This window comes from Acomys minous, assembly GCF_964271855.1.
Source record: "Acomys minous genome assembly, chromosome: 15".
Lineage (NCBI taxonomy): Eukaryota > Metazoa > Chordata > Mammalia > Rodentia > Muridae > Acomys > Acomys minous.
In genome coordinates, this window is record NC_140497.1 from 18,328,457 (window position 1) to 18,351,194 (window position 22,738).

The 22,738-nt window shown below is 37.5% G+C and overlaps 1 protein-coding gene across 1 annotated transcript in view; it reads left to right on the top strand.

The window, feature by feature from the left end:
• POTEA (POTE ankyrin domain family member A) overlaps nucleotides 1-22,738 on the top strand; it is a 151,405-nt gene that overhangs the window by 109,092 nt on the left and 19,575 nt on the right. Inside the window, exons 49-59 of the mRNA XM_084759824.1 lie at nucleotides 219-289; nucleotides 5,126-5,219; nucleotides 7,681-7,709; nucleotides 7,802-7,874; nucleotides 11,262-11,329; nucleotides 12,022-12,121; nucleotides 12,666-12,739; nucleotides 13,933-14,141; nucleotides 16,903-16,936; nucleotides 21,265-21,331; nucleotides 22,222-22,432. Coding sequence (XP_084615950.1) covers nucleotides 219-289; nucleotides 5,126-5,219; nucleotides 7,681-7,709; nucleotides 7,802-7,874; nucleotides 11,262-11,329; nucleotides 12,022-12,121; nucleotides 12,666-12,739; nucleotides 13,933-14,141; nucleotides 16,903-16,936; nucleotides 21,265-21,331; nucleotides 22,222-22,432 — 1,030 coding nt within the window. The remainder of the gene's footprint in view (nucleotides 1-218; nucleotides 290-5,125; nucleotides 5,220-7,680; nucleotides 7,710-7,801; nucleotides 7,875-11,261; nucleotides 11,330-12,021; nucleotides 12,122-12,665; nucleotides 12,740-13,932; nucleotides 14,142-16,902; nucleotides 16,937-21,264; nucleotides 21,332-22,221; nucleotides 22,433-22,738) is intronic.

The window sequence follows — 22,738 nt, forward strand, 5'->3', positions numbered from 1 at the left end:
TTTGTTCTATAAAATACTTGGTAGTTGTATACATTTCATAAGCCAGTAAATAAATATACAGTTGAACATTAAACTTAACAGAAACGTTTAATTGTTAAAGTACCACTTTTTTTTTTACTTAGTTTTATAGGTTTTCAAATGACTGGGTATATAGATGATAATTTTTTTTTACTGACTGTTCACATTGTTAATTTTAACCACTTGTGTGAATTTGTTAGAAGAATCCACTATACTACTTGCATCAAAAGAGCGAACAGGATGTCCTGGCCGTGAGAGGAAGCCACAATTGGTATGTGAATATGAAAAATTCTTTTACGTTGTTTTCTTTGGTAAAAAAATGGTCATAATCTGGGTCCAGTTATTTTGCAGACTGACCACAGAATCAATTGATCATAATTTAATGTGTAATTTAACAACTTGCAAGCTCTTTCCCAATAAGGCATCTTTTAATCATCTGTAGTGACTAATGCCAACCCTTATTTTTGATAGCTTTTCACAACGTTTCATTTCTATGTTTTTGTCCAATCTATAAACCACATTTTATGTTTACAAGGTAGATTAGATTTGACTTATAACTACAATGCTTAAGTTATTAGCAGTTTGTATATTTATTACCCCCTGGACATGATTAATGTGAAATCACTGTCATTTCCATTCAGTCAAATTTTTGAGATTTCCTATCGCCAGTTATTGATGTCTGCAAATAAATGTTTCTTCCATTCTTTCAGTGCCATTGTCTTCAATACATCCAGTGTGTGTAAAAGGGTTGTACACAGAGCCACTCCCTAGGTTCCTGAGTCTGGTCTTTGCTGCCTTTCCCAAATGATAGCACTGGAACAAAGCAACTGCTACTTGATTCCTTCATGTAGAAGCTTTGGTTACTCAACCTTCGGTTGCTATGATCTTGATAAATTTCCAGTTACTGAATAGAGAAGATTAGGATATTGTGCTGTATCATTCAAGAGCAACAAAATAGGTGTCAAACGCTGTGATTGCTTCACATAAAAGTCAGAGATGATGTCATCACAGATATGATTGCTAAGGTTTCTCACACACGTGTGTGTGTGTGTGTGTGTGTGTGTGTGTGAGAGAGAGAGAGAGAGAGAGAGAGAGAGAGAGAGAGAGAGAGAGAGAGAGAGAGAGAGAGAGAGATTCAGTGAAGGTCATTTGTATGTGTATCTCTTGCGTGTCTGTGTATTTCATGTATATGGATGCTCAGTGTGTTTATGTGTGCATTCATGCATGTGAACATGGGGACACACACACTAAAATATGAGTGTTGGTGAGTCAGGGTTTTATTAATGTTTTTCTGTTGTGAATTTCAGGATAGCTGGTTCTAGAGTTTTTGGGAATTTTCCTTTCTTAGTGTCCCATCTCCTTGCAGAAGCATTAGGACCATAAAGAGTACTACTGTGCATCTGGTTTTTAAGTGGGTTCTCAGGATTTGAACTCTGATTCTCATGCTTGCATGCCATACGCTTGTCCATTTAGCCATTTTTGTTGCCTGAAGGGCAACAGTGTTTGTTTTGCCACCAGGAAAATAAGTAGGAAGAGTTGATGGGGAAGGACATGTGGACAGAGAATATTGTATCCTATCTATTCATTTGTATCTTAGCATCTTGCCTCCCTACTTATGGAGGCAAGAAGTAATACACCGATAGTGAGAATTTTGGAATTTTGGTTTCTTTAATAGCAGAGGACCTGAAGAATGTGTTTTTGTTTTGATCCCAGGTGTGAGTATATGAGGCTGCTTCACAGCAGCTGACTGTGATTTTCCTCATGCTCTAGCAGGGGTGTGATTGTGCCTGCTGCAGATAGGTTTTGTGATTTTGTGACATTTGGAATTCTAGAGCCCCAATTGAGGGAGTGGTGGTGTATGTTGGTCCTTCAGGTTTTTGGTTGGTGTTGGTTGCAGTTTCTTAACTAGTTATTTGCAAAGAAGAATCAATAGCAAGAAGAAGTAACATATCCTGAAGGAAAGGATCAAACTTGCCCCAAGGATCACGATGCCCCTAGCCAGCGGGAAGTAATCTAATGATAACGCCACTCCATTTCTGACCCTTTACTTTATTCCAGGATCTCTTTCCTTTCATCTCTATCCTTTACTTTTCTCCTATCTACTGTTAGAGGGTTGAAAGGGAAGAAGAAGAGAGGTGGAGAATAGTGGATGAAAGAAGGAGTCACAAAGTAGAACATTCCGGCCACATAATAACCATCTTTTTTATTCTTATGAAATGTAGACAACAAAATGTACCAACCAGTGATTTAACTTAACTTCATATGTATCATATTTTCTTTCTGTGTTTGTGCACATGATGTGTGGAGCATGTGTAGGGAGGTCATAGGACAACTATGTGAAATTCATTCTTTCTTCCTGCTTTTGAGTACCAGAGATTGACCTCAGATCACCAGACTTGTGTGTCATACACCTTTATGCATGTGAGGCTTTGCATTTTCTTTTAATTTGTTTTTATTTTAAAAAAAATAAGCTATAAAAATATCTTTCCTGTTTACTTTCCTTCCTTCAAGCCCTCACATGACACAAAACCCTGCTCCATTTCAAATTCATGCTCCCTTAGAATTCTAAATATGTAATTATGTTTTCATGGCTTCTTTTCCTTTTCTGTCTCTGTCTCGGTCTGTCTGTCTGTCTCTCTCTTACACGCACACACACACACACATACACACACACACACACACACACACATGACTAGACTCTTTTGATACCAAGTGAACAAGAAGTAAAGGTGGAAACCAGTCATCCTATTCAGCCATGATGCCTATCATCCATGACAGTGAGCAGCATAGCAAGACTCCCCTAAGGGGGAAAAAGTGATGCTCATGTCCTGGTGGCAACCAACAGCTGTCTAATTGGATTTAAAGCCTGTTCAACAGGAGGGAAATCATGCTTGGTGCTGAAAATCTAGCTGACTTCCCAGAGTTAGTGAGGCCGTGGACCTTAGAAGAGACCTTCTGCTAGCACTTTGTCAGCCTAGCATAATTTCTAAGTTTAATATATATAATTTTTCGAAAGGTTGAATAACACCTTTGTATGATATCTAATATTTGCATGCTTTTATTTAACCATAACCTAAGAAAAGTTTTTTGCATGAGAGAGAGGTCTTTCTTTCTAATTTATTATCTTATTTAAAACAAATACCACCAAATATTTTAGACTTTAATCCCTAAAGGAGACTGTATACCCAGCATCACACAACATAGTCTCTTCCTCTTCTATGTCTTCTTACAACAAAAAGTGTTTCTGTCCTTAGAATTCTAAGTATGTAATTATGTTTTATAACAATTGGAATATGAAAATATGCTTATATACATGTTTTTAAAATGCCCAGCATCTTGTGTTTTATTTCTTTATTTTCTTCATTATTATTTTTATTGATTCTTTGTAAATTTCACATCATGTACCTCATCTCCCTATCTCTTCACATCTGTCCTTTGCCCTTGCAACCTCCCCCCAAAAGAAAACAAACAGAAAAACAAACTTCTCATTATGGAAGCTGTACTGTGTCACAGTGTGCCCCACAGTGTACCCTTTTGTCTTTGCTTCTTTGCATGCAAATGTTCCCTGCAATGGGTCATTGGTCTGACTGGAGGCCTCTGGCTTCTGCTGCTCCATCAATACTGGCACCTGACTGGAACTCCTCTCAGATATCCTGTTGATGCTCTGTGTCAAGGAGAACCTGTAGCCTTGGCTGTGTAGGAACAGGCCCTTCATGTGCTCCAGCAGTCCATAGAGGGTACATCGTAGCCCCAGATCTGGCTCTGGGGCTGGATGGCACCCGAGCTGGACAGTCTGTTCTCTAGTACTGCCCTGGCTAGCGCATCCAATGCCATAGCTGGCAAGGGGTTGGGCCTGCCTTCCACTTTCTTGCCCTCTGCCCTGCTCACCCTTGTCTACACCACCAAGGCAAACTTTATTGTGTTACCCAGGTGAGGTGCCAGGCCTGCTTTCCAGAGTGCTGTAGCCAGCAAGAGCGTGGGCCAGTGGTGAGGAACAAGGCAGGAGGGCATCCCTCCTTGGAATATGCTATACGCCGACCAGCAAGGCGGGAGGCCAGTTCACCTGCAAGCCCCAGGAAAAAGGCTAGCTCTACTGCACTTCCTGGGCCTCTCCTGAGTGCTACAGCTGGTGGGGGCAGGGGTGGGCAGCTTTGCACAGCCCTCAGACATCAACATGGCTCCATGCAGTAGACCAGACCAGAAACATCTCTATGGCCTTTGGTGGTAACAGTTCTTGGCTGCTGCAGGGCTGTAGACTCAGGCATGGCCCTTGGTAGCAACGAGGGGCAGGACCTCACCATGGCCTCAGGTGACATCACTGGCTCCTCACATCAGGCTGTCCCCACTACCCTCGAGTCTCCAGTACTGCCTCTTTTCATTGTGCCCACACATTGCACTTCTCCTTCTCTTCCATCTTTATACTGCTTACTTGATCATCTTAGTGGCTCCTGAGATCTCTGGGTGTCTGAGGTTGTTTCAGGAGTGTTCTGCCCTGCCTCACCATGTGTCACAGGGCAGAGGTCATCTCAGGTCTGCTCTGCCCGACTCGGCCATATGGCACCAGGCAGAACAAATTCCTCAGTTTTTTTGAGGAAGGCATTTAAGAATTATGAAATTACTTTATTATGTAAACATACATATTGAGTCTGTTTTACCTATAGATATGTCTTTTCTGGTCTTCAATGGTCATTTAAAAATATGATAGATTTTTACTTTTTCCTTGTGAATTTCATAAATACTCAAAATGTATTGTGATCATATTTGCCCCCAACATCTCCCTCTAGCTATTGCTTATCATATACCTCTCTCAATTTTGGGCATTATTATTATTTTAGTAACTCCATGAATTCAATTGTTGCTGCATATGTATGTATGTATGTATGTATGTATGTATGTATGTATGTGATCTGACAGCTGTGGTCAATTTGTGTAGTCAGAAATACAATGAAGGTAAAATTGATTGAGAGGGCATATATGAGGATTTCCTTTTATTATTTTTTTAATACTTAAAAAAAGCTATTGCTTTTAAAAGAACAAATTGAGATTTTTTGGGTGGGGGATAACTGGGGAAATTTTATTCGATTCATTATGACATTAAATTTAACAGCGTATCCTGGAGCGACTTCAACGAAAGTGGAGGGTTCGGGTATGTGCAGAGGCAAAACAAGGAGGAGCCAGACGCCAAACTGCTCAGATGACATGTAAGAACCGTGTTTCATAAGAGAGGGCTGAGAAATTCTCCTCACCGCTGGAAACCGCCCATGTAATGCTTACATACCGTCTCTTTTCTTTCTTTCTTTCTTCTTTCTTTCTTTCTTTCTTTCTTTCTTCCTTCCTTCCTTCCTTCCTTCCTTCCTTCCTTCCTTCTTTCTTCCTTCCTTCCTTTCTTTCTTGTGTTTTCAAGGCAAGGTTTCCCTATGTATCCTTGGCTGTCCTGGACTCACTTTGTAGACCAGGCTGGCTTCGAACTCAGGGAGATCCTCCTGCCTCTGCCTCCCAGGTGCTGGGATTAAAGGCGTGCGCCACCACCGCCCGTCTCTTTTCAAATGCAGGCTAAATTGGGAGAATTACTGAGAAGGTCTAAGTATGCCTGGGGTTTTAAGTGAGCTCTATTAGGGAATGAGCGCCATTTAAGAGAACGATTGAGGCTTAAGAAGGTAGATGCCACGGAGAAATAAAGCAAGGAGAGCTGGGTCGGGGTATACAGCGGACCGTGTGAAAACAAGCCGCGGGAGTAAAAGGCTGTGTGTTATGGAGAGGTGGGACAGGAGTCAGAGCAAAACACCCCCAAGCTTCTTGTCCTCGTCACCTTAGGGAAGGCATTAAAGGATTGCACACAGGGAAGGCCACACAGAACCACTTTTCATTTACAGAAGCAAACAGAAACATCTATGGTCGCTTGTACATGTTCAGGAGTTAATGCCATGAACAATTGCTACTACTTGCCAGGGTATTTTCACATAGACCAAGATGAAAATATGGAATTAGTTATGACGTGGTCAGGAATGCCACCAACAGCTCATAGTTGATAGGAATAGTTACGGGTTTTCAGTATGAGAGAGTCTAGGGAAACAAACAAACAAACAAACACCTAGGTTGCATCGCAATATGTGAAGTTACTTTACACAAATCTGGAGGAGGCTCTCATCCTTGTGAATGGCCTTGGGGAACCCTGTATAAAGCGCACATCGGATCGAACAACTCCTGGATTGTGTGCTTGCGAAGTCTCAGTGGATGCAGATGCTGTTGGTGTGATCTTCCTAAAGGGTCAGTACAACAGGTGAAAGCTTCAGTGGCCAACAGCCCAAGATGCATTAAAAACAAAGGAAGTAAGAATTTTGCGATTGTCTCCAATCCTGATTTGATCCAGGGAGAAAGGAGCACAAGAAGGGGGAAACTTCCAGATGAATCCATTAAAAGCTTAGTGCCCTACAGACTATTTTGAAAATGAGGAATTACCTATGGGAGAGGAAGAAAGATAGAAACAGAGAATGGGAATGGAGAGATGGCTCTGCAGTTAAGAGAACTGACTGCTCTTCCAGAGGTCATGAGTTCAATTCCCAGCAACCACATTGCAGCTCACAACCATCTATAATGTGATCTGATGCTCGCTTCTGGCCTGCAGGTGTACATGCAGGCAGAGCACTGTATACATAAAAAAAAATCTTTAAAAAAATAAAAACAAAAGAAATAGAGAATGAAAACTTGGGTCCGTTGATGAGGAAACCTCGGGGAGCATTATGAGGAAGGCTTTGCTACATTTTCATTGAGATCGAGGGAAAAAAATCTAGTAGTGAAGTTCAGCCAGTCATCTCTCTAGTCCACCAGTGTGATGCCAGAAAGAATGGGACTCCCTTGAACTTAAGGCCATGTACTGGAAAGCAGCACCTTCCATTGTTTTGTCAGATAGAGTCTCAGTAATTTTGTTGTATGTTAAAAGACCTAGGATGATTCACATTACACGAAACCAGTGCAATTAAGGAAAAATAACTGTATAGCATTCATTTATTTATATTAAAGTTGCTATTAAACATTTTCCTGATTTCAGATGTAGACGTTTAGTAATTTCAAGATACCTTTGACTATTTGGCTTATATTTTATTGTGACAATTGTAAAATGTAGGCTTTATGTTGTAGTGTAGGTTTACACACCTTCTACATGGTGTTTGCTAAAAGTTCCTATAAACTAGAAGGAATGGAACATATTTCTAATATTCTCCAAGTGCATAAAAAATGGAATGTTTTATGCGTTAGTAGTCTACAAGTAAATATGTGAGATGATTATTTTGAAAATTGTTTCTTTGAAGACAATGTATCCATTTCATTGAACATTTATGACTGATTTTCTTCCTAGATTGCTATATCATGGGAAAACCATAAAACTCTGTAGTGTGGTATGGCTAGTGTCTTTTCAGTTAGTTTGCACACCTTAATGGTATCTGCCTTTACTTCTCAGTAGTATCCATTTCCCCTACTGGATTTCAATTCTTTTTCTGTCCTCATTAGACAGAAGAAGCAATGTGAAAATAAACTGAACCCCAAACTTAATGCAATATTCCAAGTGGTAACTATGATGATGATTTTCTACATTAATTCAGTATGAAATCCTGATTGACTTTGTCATGTTAATATATAATTAGTTACATGTCTCTGGCTTTTCAGACTCTCCTGATAAACATCCTGAACTGAAGGTAATAATGTTTACATTTTATTTTGCATCATTAACTTCCTAATATACGACCTATGCAAACATCATTTAATATCTCCTTTTAAACCCATGCAGCCTGCCACTGAAAAGCAAGACTCAGTACCAGTTGAGGACCTGATAATAAAGCATGAAATATCATCGATGGCAGGTAAATGTAGAAATAGGAGCTTCCTTTAACAAGTGCTTATGAGCATTTGGTATGATCAGCCTTTGAATTGAAATTATTCCGCTCTTCAGTTTTGATAGACGCATTTTATGTAAATGATTCAAATATCATTAGGCATCATTGTTCCATAGCAAGCTACAACATGGGAGTTTAAGACAGAGTGCCTGTAATTGCCAGCTGCAACTCAGTTTCAACTTTTATATATTAATATGTCTACAGTCCCATTCTAGCAGCCCAGTGCTTCTTAGGGTTTACCGAAGTTTAATTTTTAAAATCCACATTTAATAAATATTAATAATGTTTTCTCAAAAATCATTTACATGTGCATGTAATCAGCTACTTGGCAGACTGAGGCAAAAATTTCTCATGCATAGAGGTTTTTTAGTGATCTTGAGTTACACACAAAGCAACTGTTCTAAAAATGCAGGTGTACTTTCACATTCAGCCTGGAAACACTGTGTACTGGGCCCACATCATATATTTTCTGTTGTAATTTATATACTGCTAAATTCAGTTCTCCTTGGACACCACGGGTCAAGTCTATAGAATGTGTCCATACGATGCGGCATTCTGGGTCTGCCCTCTGGTGTAACGTTGCCAGTCTATTTACAGAAGGTATTCAATTATGTTTTACAACAGTGTGGACAGCGGCGAATCTAAACTCAGATACTCACCCAGCATACTCACTTTCTCCCCTTGGCTGCTTTTCTTCTGGTCTCTTTGTGATTACAGTTCTCCGTTGGCTTGCTTGTTTATTTATTCAAGTTTGTTTGTCCCTAGCTTCCCGCCTCCTCACAACATGTTTTTCTTATTCTCTACCAGTGAACTAAGCTCTGTTCCATATATTAGTTTTTGGTGAGACTGTTACTTGCATGAACCAGACATTTCTGAGAAATCTTCAAAGTCTTCTGCCAACACAGATGCCCATAGAGAGAAGACATCAACGCATACACAACCATCATCATTTATGCAGGTTTTGTACATCCCATACGATGATGCTAATGCCAGCATCTAATCCTTTGTGGATCACAGAGTTCAGGACTGCATTCTTTTTGCACACTGCTTTCTTCCGTTAAATCATTTCTCACAATTTCTCATCATGCCACCTATTGCTTTTCTCTTTACATGCACAGTGATCTAGCTCAGTTGAAAAATAAATGCTAAGCACTCTAGTAATTTATTTCTAACTATTTAAGGTTATATATACAACTTATATATCTGACTCCTACTCACTCTTCCATTTTAGAAATTATTCGATTTTACCAATTATAATGAAAAGTCACAGGGTGTGGTGGCACATGCCTTTAATCCCAACACTCAGGGAGGCAGAGGCAGGCTGTTGATGTGGGTTCAAGGCCAGCCTGGTCTACAAAGTGAGTCCAGGACACCCAAGGCTACACAGAGAAACTCTATCATGAAAAACCACACACACACACACACACACACACCACATATTCTTCTGTAAAATTAAATCTAGACTTCCTGTATGATAGAAAATGTAATACATATGATATTTGTTATGACTGGCTTGTTTTACTTAATAAAATATTTGTATTTTTAATCTTATTTCCACATGTATCATGATTTCTTTTATTTTACATGTGAATAAACTTCCATAGACACATGTACCTATTTTTATCTATTTTTTTGTAGTTATTGAAACTTATTTCCCATCTTAGCTGTTGCGACTAATATAGTAATAATCATGAATGTGAAAATATTTCTGTGGTGTGCTGACTTAAGGTCTTTACATCAACTTTCAAAGCTTTTCTTTCTTTGATGTTTTCAGCTTGACACTGTTACATCACTGGAAATGCCCTCCAAAGCATTGTTTATTTGTTCACTGATTCTGATATTTCTATCATTTAATATCTATCTGTCTTTCTTGCTACTATATTTTATCATTCCTCTCTACCTTCCTAAATTCTATCTTTAGGCATCACATCCCGCTATGCCTCTGAACGTGAATTCCTGTTACAGTTTGTTACCTTTTAAACTGCAGGGCCAGAATCCAGTATGAACCCAGTAAGTGACTACTGAGTAACCTACTGCAATCCAGGATGGAAGGCTTAGATCTGTAAAATAATACTTTACTACTCAAGAGATAATGAAGCAATTGAACAGTCATTAAAAATTTGTATAACCCTAAGGAGAGCAGTGTGCACTTACCTGGAGGCAGGGGCGGGGGCGGGAGTGGGGGCGGAGGTGGGGGAAGCTGCAACCACAGACGTCATGCATTATGCTGAGCTGAAAAAGAGGTGCTCCCTTTCCTAACAAACAGGTAAAATCATGCTAGATATATAATGTAGAAGCTCAAAGAATGAAGCATAAAGTGTTGAAAGTAATTAAGTGAAGAGATGTGCTTAGCTTGTTTCTTAGAAAAGATATGGCCTTGAGGTACAAAATGTCGCTCACTCTGACTTTATTTCATTCTGTGTTGTTTTTCTACTGAGCTTCTGCATGTGTCTATGTTGGGTAGGTGTGGATGTGCATGTGTGGGAGACACATATTCAGGTGCTGAGGGTGGCGCTCTATACTATCTCAACCACGAAGTGAAGCCTCTGTTCCTTCACTGATAATCCAGTGGTGCAGTTTAAAAACAATAAGGCAAACGTAGTTACTCAGAGACACATGACTTCATGGCAGAGTCATGCAGAACACTTTAAGGAAATGATGCTCACACATGTTAGATTGTGGATAGAGGAGAAGCAGGGGAGGAAGTCAGCAAGGAGACCCGTACAGTGACTTGTACTGGACGAGAGTGTTCTGTCCCATACGTTGGATGGTGGATCAGTTAGTGCTTATTGTATTGTTATTTAAATTATACGTTCATCTAGTTTGGCATAGGTCACACTAAAATGAAAAAACAGAAAGCACAAACACGAAAGTCCCAACTGTGAGATACTATGACTACTCAACGATATAAGAATTGCAAATTTAAATAATGAGATAGCCATTTGTAGTGAATGTCTTGATGATAAGTGTTTCATAAGTCAGTTAATGCCAAATTGAAAGTTGAGCCTAATTGCAGGTTTTAATTTAGAAAAGTAAAATTTAATTTTTAGTATAATTAATTTTATTATATGTATTAACATATTTGGAATAAAAGATACAGTGATAACCACTTCACCTTGTTCCTTTTCTCCCTCCAACTCTTCCAACGTCTTCCACATCTCCCTCTTCTCTTTCTCAAATTGATATTCTCTTTTTTACCTATATATTATATATCCATAAATGCCTAAGTATAAACGTATTTATGACCTACTGAGTCTGCCTTTTGTATATAACTTACTTAATATTTTTCTGACAAAGACTCATACTATATAAATGATTTTAATTCTTTAAGGGTTTATACTTATATTTTGCCAGGAGAAGACTTACAAATGAAATCAAAGGAAAAGCAGCAAAGTCATGCCTATGAAAATGTTCAGTCAGTTGTATGTAAATATTCTATTTTATTTTTACATTAATATTTTAGTGAATAACTCACCACAGGGCTAGATGAATTTATATTTTAGAGTTAAAGATTTTTCTATACAATTAGTATACCATAACCAAATTTATTTCAAAAATATTTAACTAGAAAAAAATTAACTAGTTGTAAAAATTTGAACTTGGAATCTAAGGTAGCTTGTGTATAGCTAAATATTATTATGGAATGTGTTCAGTGGGTTTCCTTATTATTCTTTGAGTCTCCTTTGCTATATTATGAGGTATTCTATGACATATATTTTTTGTTAATAAAATAATTTAGTCACTGGAATTTCTGTAGATACTTATTGCTGTAGAAAAGTAAGTGAAATGAATATATTCAAATGTATATTTAAATGTCTTTCAATTATGAGATATAAGTAATAATTATGCATTCTAAAGTTAATAGATACTACTGTTTGTAATTTGTATTCCTTCATTCCATTGTCAGTTTACATAGTCATCCAATTAAATTTAAAATTAACTTGACCTATACAACATATATTATTTTCTCTATTCAGTTTGCTTTTGAGTTTGCAACATATAGTTCTCTCATTTTCAAGGATACAAGCTTATAAAGTAAAACATTCAGATTTTTAGCTACAAATTAATTAGGAAATATTCACACAAATCACTATTGATATTCATTTTTTTCCAGAATACACTTAAACATCTTCAACCAGAGTTTGGTGATCATTTATCCATGACTGTGGGACAAAGAAGCAAAAATATTATAAGCGAAGAAGAAGAAGAAGAAGGTAAGAAGTACATGTCATATATAAGTCATTCAGCATAATTCTTACTGAAGACAAGAGGAGATATATATTTTATTAGGAAAAGAAAGTTGCCTTATGGATGCTTAGAGAGGAATATAATAGAGCCCATGGTAAATATACCCTTTATGAAATTATAAGCCTCATGAAATTTCAGTGACTTTAAGTTTAGAATGACATGACAGGAGGTGAAGTGCAACTGCATTTTGAGCATGTTCAAGGGAGAAGAGACATGGAGATCAGGAACCGTAGAGTGTAATGAATGGATGACAGGAAAGTTGACGAATGCAGAGAATGGACAGGCAGAACAATCTCTTGGGTCAGCACTTAATGGATAAGTCTGAAGTGTGTGTAGAGAGGACGTCTCCAAGCTTCTTGTCTTCCTTGCAATTGGGAGGGTATGATGGGTTGAAGTAAATTACATTGCAAAGTTGTATTTTTGTTTATTATATGTGGCTATAAATGTGTGTTCAGCCACATATAGTAAATATACATATATAATTTTTAACTACGAATATTATTTTGTCAGCAACTTCAGACTTAGAAGTGTACTCAATGGATGAGCAAAGCAGGTGTTACAGCAGTGAGAGTAATCAGTCATTGGTATGTAGATACTTACATATAAATTTCTCCTTCGAATTGTTTCCTTTTAAAAAATTGCATTTGTGAGTTTAAGATATTCTTTGAATCTACAATAACATAAGTAAACTTTATGCTCCATGAAGCCAAAAATTCTGAATCATGGTTCTGCTTCCATTTTTAGAATCTTCTTACCTGAGAAAAAAGGTAAAATCAAATTTGAATCTTAGGGTTAAAGAGTTTAAATTATGAACAATTATGAGCACTAAGTTGTGCTCATGTTAATGAGTGGAATGGTTTAATATTTTAATTTTATTCAATAATGATAATGCTTCATTCGAGAATAATTCTGTTGAAGATTTAATTGTGCCTTGTGGACACTGACTTCAGTGTTTACATGGAGGGAGATTGTAAGGTCAAAAAACAAATAATTCTGGCTGTCCATTGTAACAGAGTACTATCTTTCAGAAAGTACACTTAGTGTTTATAAGGAATAATCCTTTTCAACCCAATAGAAGATATTAATAATAATTATTAATTTTAATCACATCTTTAGTAGAAAGTGGAATATATTAACATTGGACATAATGCAAATAGTTCACATAAATGTGCAACACCATCACCACACACACTTTGAATTAAAATATAATAAATTTTCTTTTGTATTGGTGTTAATATATTTTTGCTGCTGTTGTTTTTTGAGACATGGTTTCGCTGTGTAGCCCTGGCTGTCCTGGAACTCACTCTGTAGACCAGGCTGGCCTCGAACTCAGAGATCCACCTGCGTCTGCCTCCTGAGTGCTGGAATTACAGACATTGCTACCACCTTCCAGCAATGTTAATAGATTGCTTTTGTCTCTACATAAAGTTTGCCAACTGTAGTTACTACACTTTTTATATGACAACTTCTGGTAAACTTGCTTAAGTTTTTTTTCTCCTAATTTAATCTAAAGGATTGAATCTAAAGTCTAAAAGTTCTGACAAACTGACTCATATAATTTTTTGAGCACCTTTATCTATTTTTTGATAGTTCAATCTCTGAATGAATAAAAAAAGATAAAAAATGAAATTGGTGAGATAATAATAACTTGGTAGAAAACGGGGAAATCTTTATTTGTTGCTGATGCTCCAAAGTGTGACATTCCTAAAAATGAGTATTTTAAACAAAACTTCTAGCTAGTAAGGACAGACGATGGACTTGTGTGTTTTCGTTGCAGGTTGAAGTAAAAACAAAGATGCATGCAAGCTATGGAACAGATAGAGAAGAACACCACTATGAAGCTGTTGTTTTTCCTGCTGCTGCTGTTTCTGCTGGTGCTGCAGCGTCTGTTGCTGAGTCTGCAATGGATGAACTGGCTCTACAGAGAAAATGTGATGAAATTAATAACCAGAGATTTCTTATTAAGGAGAGTGAAAAGCATGATGGGTAAGATTATAATATTTAGTAGTAGATAATTGCTATTGTGCTGTACAAATTCTCAATTAGGGTAATTTCCATAAGTCTAATTTTATAATTTTATTAATGCATACAAACTATATTGTTACAAATCTTATTGAAAAGACAGTAATCAGGGTTGTCAAGTCTGAAGAAAAAAAAGATGCTCTCATAAAATGGTTTCCAAATAAAACTGGTACAGAAGCATCATGTAACTTCATAGCATGTATAAGATTTGTTAAAAATATGGTATAGGCAATGTGTGAATAAGTGTGCTTCATTCACTAAAACACTGTTTATACAGATTAGAGACAAAACTCTGTGTGCCATAATTGAGGCTTCTCTTAGTTAAGTTTCTATTGCTGTGGTGAAGCAACTTGACCAAAAGCAACTCCAGGAGAAAAGGGTTTATTTGGCTTATAAATCACCCAAGTAAGTCAGGACGGTAACCCAAACATGGCGGAAGCTTGGAGGTAGGAGCTGGGACAACGGCCATGGAGCAGTGCAGCTTGCTGGCTTGCTCCACATGGTTTGCTCAGCCTGCTCTCTTGAACACAGGACTGCCAGCCTAGGGATGCCACCATCCACAGTGAACTGGGATGTCCTATTATCAACCATTAAATAAGAACATGCCCCACAGACTTGCCTAAAGCTACTCCAGTGGAGGCATTTTTTTTTTCAATTGAGGCTCTTTCCAGAGAACTCTTGGTTCGTGCCAACTTGACAAAAACCAACCAGCATATACCACTTTGTTCAAAGCATAAGCAACATGCATAAAAACGGGGCAACAAAAACAGAAGCAGAAGCCTGTATCTAGCTCACAGAGTCGGACATTTGCTACACTATAATAAGTGCAAAATGATGTTAATGAAACAAAGCGTATTTTTAATGATATCACCACCCATATATAAGATATTTTGCTATGCTGATTTTTCCTCAATGACTCCATGTACATTTTACATAAACTCAAGCTTTAATCACATTATTTACAGAATTTTAAAATTTTTACTTCTATTGCAAAATTCAGCATTTTTTAAAATGTAATTTTTAGGTGTTTTATACATGAGTATGGCATCTACACTATTCTCAACCCTACCTTTATCTCATGTCACTTCCGTCTTTCCAATTTATGACCTATTATTGTTGATTATTGTTACTGTTAATTATATTACTGGTATATGTACATGCACACCTTACATACGCATACACATGTACATACAATCATTGAGACTATTCAGTACTGCTTATGTGTACATATATCTGCTGCCATGTAACTAGACAACATAAGTTCTTGTCCCTGTGAGAGCTCATCCCTGGAGGAAACGGATCCTATTCTCATCAGCCATTGGCCATCTCTAGTTTTTGATCTAAGGGTGAGAACTTGTGCACGGCCAGGCCTGGTTATTTATTAAATTATTTTTCTTGATGAAAGAACAGAACAAAGGAAGAGTATACTCCATTATATTCATGTTGAGACGTTAAGATGTGGACAAGAGATGCTAACAATGAAGAGTTTAAGAATGGATCGCTACCCAGTGGGCCCTGCACAAACTGCTGTACTAGCCAAGGACATTGCATGCAGTAAACCTAGATCCCCCTATTCAGATCTAGCCAATGGATAGCGCATTCTCCACAGTTGTGTGCGGAACAAGGACTGACTCTGACATGAACTCTGGTTACCCACCTCCCCATTTGATCACTTCCCTTTGGTGGGGAGGCCTGATGGCACACAGAGGAAAGGGAAGCAGGCTATCTGGATGAGATCTGATAGGCTGTGAACATATGGTGGGGGAGGAGGTCCCCTTCTGTCACAGGCCTTGAGGAGGGGAATAGGATGAAAGAGGTGTGTGTGTTGGGGAAACAGGAATGTACAAGTGAGGGGATAATAATTGGGATGTAATCTGAATAAATTATTTAAATTAAAAAAAAAAGAATGGGTGGCTATGGAAGCCTCAGTGTAGTAAGTAAGTGATGCCAATTCCGTAGGAAAATTCTACCATGAAAGGTAGTAGAGAATTTGGGAGTTATACTAGATTCTTTTACTAGTATTTTTAGCTAATGTTTGCATGATGTTAGGAAGGATGCTTTTGAGGATTATATAGTCATTCAATTCAGCTTGTATTTCCAAGCACAAGAAAGCTTGGTAAATTCGCCTTAATGATTTCTGACAAGCTAATTGATCCTATTCATATCTTTATGAGGCACAGGGATATTTTTCATTTTCATCTCATTAAGAAAAATAATAAAGTCTTTATAGTATTTTACAGCACATGCTGTACAGAGAGAGTTCTGAGATATGGATTCTCATCTGTAATTGACCAACTGCTTTCATTTGGGAAAGTTACCTGGTGTTTCTTTGTCTAGATCTTTACTTTATAAAATAGTAAATCTGTCCTCTATTTAACAGAACTGAAGTTAGTACAACATATTTATAGTAATTAGAATAATACACAGCAATTGCAAAGTTGATCCTGAAAATTTACTTCTTAACATTGTTATCTTGTTTCCTTCATGTTAGGGAATAAGCAGTATTTTTCAAATAGATTTTACTGTTTATAAAGTTTAAATTAAAAAAATCATTAAATCATATTTATTGCTTCTATCAAAATGCAAATAACATGATTTTCTATGTATAATCAATAAATAGAATAGTTGGAAATGAGTATGTTTTGTATACATAACTAATACTTTTAGATATTATTTTATTTTATTTATTTATCATTTTTGTAATAATAATTTGTGATTTTTGTAGGTGCCGAAAGAAAACATCTAAGGAAAAACATAAGGTACTGGAAAAAGAATCAAAAATACTTTTTTACTCAAAGTGTTATATAAAAGACATGTGGAACCTTATAAAACTCTAAGTTAAAATACATCATAAAACATAAAGTTAAGAAATATAAAAAGTCCCAAACCCATACACATCAGGAATCTCAACACTTAGAAGTCCAAGGCAGGGAGATTTTCATAAGCGTGGGGCCAGCCTATAGTACATAGTGAGCTTCAGGCCAGTGTCACACACACACACACACACACACAAAGGTAAAGAGAATATAAAATTCTTTTGTCAAAAACTTTTTGAAAATGTGTTTAAGAAAAAGTAGCTATTGATAAAAGTTTCCATATTACTATTAAATTCTAGAAATTAACCAAGAGCAATGACAATAGGCTGCAAACATACTGGTGAATCAATGGAATCAAATCAGAGACCCAGAAATAAACCCACACATCTACGGATGCTTGATTTTTCACAAACATGCCAAAACCATACAATGGAAAAAAAGATAGCATCTTCAACAAATGTTGCTGGTCTAACTGGATGTTTACATGTAGAACAATGCAAATAGATCCCTATTTATCACCCTGCACAAAACTCAAGTCTAAGACGGTCAAGCACCTTTACATAAAAACAGACACAATAAATTTATTAGAAGAAAAAGTGGTGAAGAACTTTGAACTCATCAGCATAGGAAACAACTTCCTGAATGGAACACCAACAGCCTAGGCTCTAAGATCAGCAATTAATAAGTGGGACGTCTTGAAACTGAAAAGCATCAATGAAACAAAACAACAGCCTACAGACTGGGAAAAGATCTTCACCAACCCTACATCTGACAGAAGGCTAATATCCAAAATATATAAAGAACTCAAGAAATTAAACACCAACAAACCAATTAATGCAATTAAAAATGGGGTACAGAGCCAAATAGAGAATTCTCAATGGAAGAATATTGAATGGCCAAGAAATACTTAAAAAAAAATGCTCAATGTTCTTAGCCATCAGTGAAATGCAGATCAAAACAACTGAGATTCCATCTTACACCTATCAGAATAGCTAAGATAAAATATTCAAGTGATAGCAACGCTGGCAAGGATATAGAGAAAGGGGAACATTCCTCCATTGCTGATGGGAGTGCAAATTAGTACAATCATGTTGGAAATCAATATGGCGCTTTCTCAGAAATATTGCAACAGCTCTACCTCAAGACCCAGCTATACCAATCCTGGGCATATACCCGAAAGATGCTCCACCATACAACAAGGGTATTTGCTCAACTATGGTCATAATGGCATTATTAGTAATAGCCAGAAACTGGAAACAACTGAAGAATAGATAAAGAAACTGGTACATTTACACAATGGAATACTATTCAGCTATCAAAAAGAAGGACATCATGAAAATTTCAGGCAAATGGATGGAGCTGGAAAAGATCATCTCGAGTGAAGTAACCCAGACCCAGAAGGACACACATGGTATATATGCACTTATAAATAGATATTAGCCATATAATACAGGATAACTGTATTATAATCCACAGACCTAAAGGAGCTAAGTAACAACGAGGACCCTATGGAGGATGCTTAATTCTCGTTCAGAAGGGAAAATAGAATAGACACTGGAAGCAGAGTTGAAGAGAGGGAACAGCATGGGAGGCTACTATCGTTGTCCTATGAAAGACTTTACCCAGCAGGGGATCAAAACAAAAGCTGAGTCTTGTAGCCAAACTTTGGGCAGAGTACAGAGAGTCCTATGGATGAGTGGGTGGATAAAGGACACAGAGGGAACGGGAGCTCCACAAGAAGACCAACTGAGCCAACAAATCTGGGCCCGGGGAGGCCAGCGGAGACTGACGCACCAAACAAGGACCATGCATGGAGAGGACCTAGATCCCCCACTCAGATGTAACTGATAGGCAGCTCAGTTTCCATATGGTTCCCATATTAAGGGAAGCAGGGGCTGTCCCTGTCACAGACTCTGTTGCTAGCACTTTGATCACTCCTCCCATGGTGGGGTTCCTTACCATGGCACAAAGGAAGAGGAAGCAGATCCTGATGAGAGTGGAGGGCTGGGGTCAGTTGGTAGGGGAGAAGGGCACCCCCTCTCGGAGGACTAAGGGAGTGGAATGGGGGGGAGGAGTGAAGGATGGTGGGACTGGGAGGGAACGAGGAAGGGGGCTACAATTGGGATATAAGGAGAATAAATTTTTTTAAATTAAAAATTTAAAAAGTAGTTATTGATAAAAGTATCCACATTACTGTTAACTTCTAGAGGCAACAAAGAACAATGGCAATAGGCTGTAATATTTGGAATTCTATGGAAACTCACTGGCCAACAACTCCAAAAGAAGAAACCTGTTCCTGGTACTAGGCTTCTAAGTTGTTAGTTTCTGGTATCTAGAAGGGGCGTGGTTGCCATGTTATCAGGTAGCTCCATTTTTAACTTTCTCTCTCTCTCTCTCTATGGAAGCTTCTACAGTAGTAAGTCTCCATATGTCTTTTTAAAAATGTTGTTATTATTATTTATTCTTCCACAAATCCCCTGATCTACTCTACCCTTTGCTCTACCCCTTTACTATTCGTTTGTGAACACTTTATGTCTTCATAGCCCTCCCCCTTAAAAGCACCTGGCCATGGCTACCCGAGCTCTCTGGGTATTTCAAATTAAACACACATACTTGAAGTTCAAAGCTAACATCAACAGGTTATATAGAGCACCAGACACTGGCCTATTTGTGCTGGATTACTCCACTCGGAATGATTATATCTAGCTCCATCCATTTACCTATTACTTTCATAATGTTATTTGTCTTACTAGACAAATAAAATTCTATTTTGCAAATGCACCACATTTTCTATGTCCATTTTTCAGCTGATGGTCATTTAGGCAGTTTCCATTTTCTACCTAGTGTGAGTCAAGCAGCACTGAGCATAAGCGAGCAGGTATCTTCAGAGTAGGATGTGAAGCCTTTGTGCATATTCCTGAGAACTGTATAGCTAGATCTTATGGGTGATCTATTTTCAACTCTCTAGAATCTTCCACATTGATTTACATAGTTGTTTCACCAGTTAATATTCCCACCAGCAATGAATAAAAGTTCCTTTTCCCTACATTGATGTGTAGGCATTTACTTTGTTGGCCTTAGACATTCTGACTTGGATGAGATGAGTTCTTAAAGACATTTTAGGTGGCATTTTCCTAAAGACACCAATCTCTTCAGTCATAGAGCTTTACTTTGTCACAGAACATGACAAAGTCAAGTTGCGACGAGCAGAAGCTTCATCCCCGCTAGCCAGCTTTCATAGTGCATAGCTAAAAGATGCTATGCAAGCCTCTTAAGGAGAAGTGGAATAATCAACCTTACTTAGCTGTGAACCCTGTGAACTACAGTAATGACTGGCCTGGAAAGCTATGCCTAGTAGTGTAACAGCCAGAATCTGGAAACAACCCAGATGTCGCTCAAGCGAAGAATGGATCAAGAAACTGTGGTACATATACAGGATGGAGTATTACTCAGCTATTAAAAATAAGGAAATCTTGAAATGTACAGGCAAATGGACGGAACTAGAAATCATCATCCTAAGTGAGATTACTCAGACTGAAAAAGACACCCATGGTATTTACTCACTTATAGGTGGATTTTAAATTCTAAAGAACTAAACTTAACTGTAAAACTAAATTATCTGGTCTTCAACCCCGTGAGAAACTTGAGAAGGGATAAAATTGATTACCTGAGTATGCTGAGTGCAGGTTAGTAGCTTTCCAAATGAGAAGATGACAGAGACAGGTTGCTATGTGAGTAGTCACCCAAAACTCTCTATAATGTTGGAGCACCATCTTTAGCCTTCTAGACCAATGTATCTGACAGACATATTTGTGAGGCAGGAACTACTGAGCACTTATTTACTCTGTCTTGGCCAAGTTTGGCCATTGACTGTCTGCATCCAAGCTTGCTCTTTTTAAGGCAGAATTCTGACTGTGGTAGGAAAGAGTACATTTTGCCCAGTAGCTTGTTTGCCACATTTGAAGCTGTCTCCATAAGGAGGTTCTTTGGTGCTCATCATCTTCTTTGAGGTAGGCTGGGTGTTGCCAGGAGTTAACCTGTCTAATCATCATCAGTGAATCTTTAAAATAATAAAAACATTTTAAATGCCGTATTTGCAGTTCTCTGAGGTTTTTGAAGACCTTATCTAACTATTTTACCTTATCTTTCTATAGAGTCATATCTATCTGTTGCACCTAAGATGCATATTCTTGTCACAAAAATAGACAATTGCTTTTTTAAAAACACTATGCAGTATGAATATCTTGAAGATGTTTTGCACTATCTTTTAGGTAACAAAAGAAGTTAGAGCTATGGTTGGTGTAACTCCATCATCTGAACCCCCGATCTCAGGGGATGGTGAGTTGTCTAAGCACGAAAATACTTAATATGCTAATTTATTAGAATATATATGCAAATCAGCTGTCTGTTCCTCCTTATTTTTCAGGGGTTTCAGTATTCCAGACACCCCAAATTCCTATGTAATCTTTCCTTCGTTCCTTCTTTCCCTTCATCCATCCTTCCTTCCTTCCTTCCTTCCTTCCTTCCTTCCTTCCTTTCTGCATCAGTGAAAATGGAGTCTAGATCCTATATACACAGTATCCTATATACACAGTATCCTATATACACATATATCCTGGAGCTACATTTCTACTTCCAAATGAACTTTACAATCGGCTTGTTAATTAATCCTGCTGGGAACTTGGAGATTTCAAATTTTAATAATGAATCTTTGGATTATTCAACAAAGTTTACTTCTCCATTTATGTGAATTGGATTTAATTTAGTCAGAAAAATTTTATAGGTGTTTTTGTATATAAGCTTTCCATATTATATCAGACTTATCTGTATTTCAAGTATTTTAATAAAGTCACACAGTTTTCCTTCCTTTCTATGCCATATATATTAAGAGAATACCATAGAGTACTTTAGGGAGCGAGTGAGGTCCCAAGTGAATGTGTATCCTTTGACATGGCCACGCCTATGGGATGGCACAGCCTTCCTTGAGTGGGGCTCAGACTGATGGCAGTGTCTTCCTCTGCTCCCAGTGTGTGTAGAAAATGTCCACCACAACCTTCTCTCTCCTGATGTTTGCTCTCTGAGACTGCTCCCCTACAGACACCATTCCTGCTGAGATTAGCTCAACCCACCTTACTTATCTGTATGCAGTAACCCTACCTCCCTGCTCAGCTGTCTATAACAAATATAGTATCATGTGTTTTATTTTGTCTCATTTTCCTTTCATCCAGATTCTGGAAGCTCATTAAAAATGCATGACTCACTTAATTCATATAATGCATTAGTAGATCTTAAAAAGATGAATGAACTACTTAGGGAAAAATATAAAACAATGGGAAATGAGAATAGTGTTCTACAGAAGGAGATATCAGAAATAAAAGAGAAGAAAGCAAAGTTGAAGGATGAAACAGTGAAACAAGTTGCAGAATTCTGGAACTTGAGGTATGACATCCTACTCTTAATGAAATATGAGAATTCTTTTTGTTATAGATATGGAGAGGGAGTGTTGTAATTGTTATTTTTCTTTCTAGAGTTTTGAAGGAGAAAAGCTTCCATGCCATATCCATGATAACCATGGATACCAGTAACAATTAAATATATACTTTTAAAAATACCAGTTTTAATGTGTATATAATAGAGATCCTCCATATAGAAAGTTGACTATTTACAACATAGTATTGTGTGAAAATTTTATTTTATTGATTTAGAAATAATTTACCAAATATTATAATTTAGATAAACAATTTT